The sequence below is a fragment of the Malus sylvestris genome, chromosome 9 (assembly GCF_916048215.2).
Source record: "Malus sylvestris chromosome 9, drMalSylv7.2, whole genome shotgun sequence".
Classification (NCBI taxonomy): domain Eukaryota; kingdom Viridiplantae; phylum Streptophyta; class Magnoliopsida; order Rosales; family Rosaceae; genus Malus; species Malus sylvestris.
Genome location: NC_062268.1, coordinates 31,396,297 through 31,400,265, shown reverse-complemented (window position 1 = coordinate 31,400,265; position 3,969 = coordinate 31,396,297). Strand labels below are relative to the sequence as shown.

Sequence of the window (3,969 nt, the reverse complement as noted above, 5' to 3'; positions counted from 1 at the left end):
AAATGTTGGGTGATGAAGCATCAACACATATATAAAATGGGTGTAGCAGAGATAAGAATGCTTCGTTGGATGTGTGGGCACACGAGAAATGATAAGATTAGGAATGAGGATATCCGAAGTAAAGTAGGAGTAGCCATAATTGAAGGAAAGATAAGAGAAAATCGGTTACGGTGGTTTTGACATGTGAAACGAAGGCCTACTGACGCTCTAGTTAGAATATTCGATTACGGGACAGAAGTTCAGGGCCAAAGGGGTAGATGAAGACCTAGAAGGATTTTGGAAGAGCTCTAAGAAAAGACTTAGAGTACTTAGATCTAACGGAAGACGTGACATAAAACCGAGCGCATTGGTGTTCTAGGATTCATATAGCCGACCCCACTTAGTGAGAAAAGGCTTTGTTGTTGTTGTAGTTTTTATCTTCTTCTAGTTAACTTGACTAAACTCATATCTATATCCAAAAGCATTGTTGACCTCTTATAACTTTTAGCATGTTATGCTTTTTGGCATTTCATTTCACTTTATGTTATACAATTTGACTTTCTATTCGCTAGATACTGCTTTTGCCTGCTCATCTCCTTAGGTTAGGCTCCTCAAATCTAAAATGAAGCTCTCTTAGGTTTGAGAGCGTTTCGAAACTAACGAACAAATAATTGGTTCAGGAGTATTTTTATTCATAATATTGAAAGATGTTTAAAGTTGGAATCCTTCTCACCTGATCAAAAAAGAAAAACGAAAGTTTTTTATTTTAGAATACGATAAGTACTTTCAGTCTAACAAATTGTTACCTGAGTTATAAAAATTAGTACTCCCTCAATATATAACTACTAACTAGTCTATCAAGAAGCGGCTCCACGCGCACTTCCAAAGTGATCCATTCGGTTTTATTAAAAATGTTGATGTTCATATCTAACAAAAAGTGCTTTCGGCCAAAGCACTTTTAAGCAGAAATGTTTCATACGTTACACCCCAACAAAGTAGTATATAGATACCAACTCTCACCTTATCAATCATCTCTCTCTCTCTCTCTCTCTCTCTCGCTCTCGTACTAATTAAGGAGAAGCAATTAAAATGGGCGCTCTTGATTATCTTTCAAACTTTTGCACAGTCACCAGCACAAGAAGCAAGCGTAAAGCAATGCAGGTACTACTCAGTCAGTACTCATCATTGATAATTATCTTCATCACCAACCAATTAACCCCTGATCACTACTTTTAGAGGCTTAATTAGACTACTTAATCTGCGTTTATTGTGGGTTAATTATAAACTAGTTTGTTTGTTTGGATTAACTCTTAACTAAAAGTAGTTAATTAAGATGGCTTTCTCTTGTTTTTGAATTATCTCAGACAGTTGAGATCAAAGTCAAAATGGACTGTGATGGCTGTGAAAGAAGAGTCAAGCATGCTGTTACCTCTATGAAAGGTATTTTCCTCTCTCTCTCTCTCTCTCTCTCTCAAGCTTTGGTTCTACAGTTGCAGTTGCAGTTCTCTGGCATATTCAGAAAACCAACCACAAGAACTGGATACAACAATATTTTAAAGAAAAAAAAAACCATCTTTTAGGTTTAACGCTCTAAGAGCATCTCGTACCATACTCTATATTTGAAACTTCATAATAATGTTCCAACTCTAAAATTTTTCTACTCTAACCATACTCTATATTTGAAACTTCATTACATCGGTTCTTATATATAAATCGATGGCTGATAGCCTCTAAAATAATGGTGAAACTGAGCATGTTAATTAACTGAAAGAAATTAATAGTAAGAGAAAACAAGAAAACACACAGCAGGTTGGTCTCATACATAACAGCATAGTTCCTTCTTTCCATAAAGACATGGATTTTAAAGGAAGGTGGAGAAGAAGTGCTATGTTTTTATTGACTTGCGTACCACTCTTAGAATATGTAAACCAACATATTAAAAAAAACTTTTTCTTTTATTATTCACGGAAGTATATATTGTATACTTGTTTAGTCATGACTAATACATGATCAATGAGTAACTGTTTTTTGCTGTGTATACCGGTGTCTAAATTAGGTGTAAAAACTGTGGAGGTGAACCGGAAACAAAGCCGGGTGACAGTGAGCGGGTATGTAGAACCGAACAAGGTGTTGAAGCGAGTAAAAAGCACAGGCAAGAAAAGAGCTGAGTTTTGGCCCTACATTGATCAACATCTAGTACGCTATCCCTACGCCTCTGGAGTATACGACTGGCGGGCGCCAAAAGGCTATGTCCGGAATGTGGTTCAAGCTTTTCCGGCGTCTATAAATGCACCTGAGGAGAACATGGTCACCCTCTTCAGTGATGATAATGTCAATGCTTGTTCCATAATGTAGCAGTAACAGTTATTTCCTGCATGAAAGCTGAAGTTGTTCTTTTTAATTAGGCAACGTACTGCTTGATGGTTAGAGAATCCCTGTTCCTTAAGGGAGGTGTGTAATTGAGATGAGTTAGTTCATTAATCATGCACTATGCTTTGATTTGATTTGCATTTGTTTTAATCTTATGGGACCGGCTAGCTATAACAACCAATAAACACGCAGATCTGAATTTAATCAAGTTAACTAAAATAATGTGAATTTACCTTTACACTCAAGTTTGAAACTCCATCCTTAAAATTTAGATAGATTTAGTCACCCATCATGATGTGAAAATAATCAAAACACATTTGCCGTATGTACGTAGGGCACGGACAAGATGGTTAAAAAAAATGATGATGAATGGTTTTAAAAATTGATGGTGTACGTAAATGTACTTAAAATCATATGCACTTTCGCATGGCTTAAGCTATAACATGTGCCAAAGAACGCTAGTTTAATTTGATGGCACTCTCATTCTCGTAGACTCTATGGTCCAAGAAAATTGTATCACTGGCTGTTCGATTTTAATTTAACAGTAGGTGGTCATTAATTTTTGTTGTTGTATTTTTTTCTCTGCCTTTGATCCGTACAGTGGGTGACTATAATTTTCTTAAATCATAGAATCTACGAGAATGAGACTCAGTGTAATGGTTCAAAGTAATATGATAGGACAATGAACAATGAGATAATATGATAGGACAATGAACAGTGAGATAATTGAAGTAATTAACCTTACTTGTTTGGAATTAGTTATGTGAAACATGTTAGAGTGACAAAAACGTATGACGAGGCAAAGTCAAAAGCATAAAGATCCATGTACTCAAATCATATGCCACTTGAAACATAGAAGATTATAAACCAGGTAAAGAAAGTAGCATGCAAGAAACTAGCTACGTGGTATGTGTCAAGAAAGTTAAATATTTTGTCTCTAATGATTGTTTCATCTCATGCTTTATTTCTTCATATTGAAACTATATACACATATAACAACTTAGTATTACGATTTAGTGGTATTCCTCTTCACTTGTAAGTGAGAGGTCTTAAATTTGATTCTCCCGAAGACGAATTTGAACCTTATTATTAATGGTCTATTGTGAGGCTTAACTCATTCCCCCACTCATAAGAACACAAATTAACTTGACATTTATATATCCTCTCAAGGAATTTGAACTTGAAAAATCTACTAATGTTGAACAGAGACATATCACGAGATAAAAAATGAGTTATCTATCCATCTTCTTTCAACAATAGTAAGTCACCCACTTGTCTCAAATTTGGTAACTTTCTAATAATGTTACAATGATGTCTTCAATTATATACAGACGCACACAGGAACAATACAAAGCAATATCTTAAACTAAACAAAATTCTTCGTGTCTAATCAAATAAGAAGCTTTAATCAAAGGATAATACTAGGAAGACAAAATTTTTCAAATCAAATTTACAAATCAAATGATGTTGTTGTTAATAATTAAATTATTATTTAAACGTTGATTAACGTGTTTATTTTTTATTATCAATAAATCATCTGATTTGCGAATTTCGTTTAAAATTTTGGTATCCTTTAATCAAAACAACAAAAAGTGTTTGCTTGGCTTAATAATTAATGCG

The 3,969-nt window shown here is 34.4% G+C and overlaps 1 protein-coding gene across 1 annotated transcript; it reads left to right on the top strand.

The window, feature by feature from the left end:
• Positions 1 to 995: 995 nt before the first annotated feature.
• On the top strand, positions 996 to 2,483 carry LOC126582921 (heavy metal-associated isoprenylated plant protein 21). Its single transcript, XM_050247147.1, has 3 exons — positions 996 to 1,140; positions 1,344 to 1,419; positions 2,036 to 2,483. Exons 1-3 carry the CDS (start codon positions 1,069 to 1,071, stop codon positions 2,332 to 2,334), a joined length of 447 nt encoding a protein of 148 aa, XP_050103104.1. The 5' UTR covers positions 996 to 1,068; the 3' UTR covers positions 2,335 to 2,483.
• The last annotated feature ends 1,486 nt before the right edge of the window (positions 2,484 to 3,969 follow it).

Excerpts from the sequence above, each read along its gene's own strand:
- LOC126582921 (XM_050247147.1), top strand. The coding sequence starts at position 1,069 with ATGGGCGCTCTTGATTATCTTTCAAACTTTTGCACAGTCACCAGCACA. Across the intron at positions 1,141-1,343 it reads GCAAGCGTAAAGCAATGCAG|ACAGTTGAGATCAAAGTCAA; the intron begins GTACTACTCAGT and ends GAATTATCTCAG. Across the intron at positions 1,420-2,035 it reads TGCTGTTACCTCTATGAAAG|GTGTAAAAACTGTGGAGGTG; the intron begins GTATTTTCCTCT and ends TGTCTAAATTAG.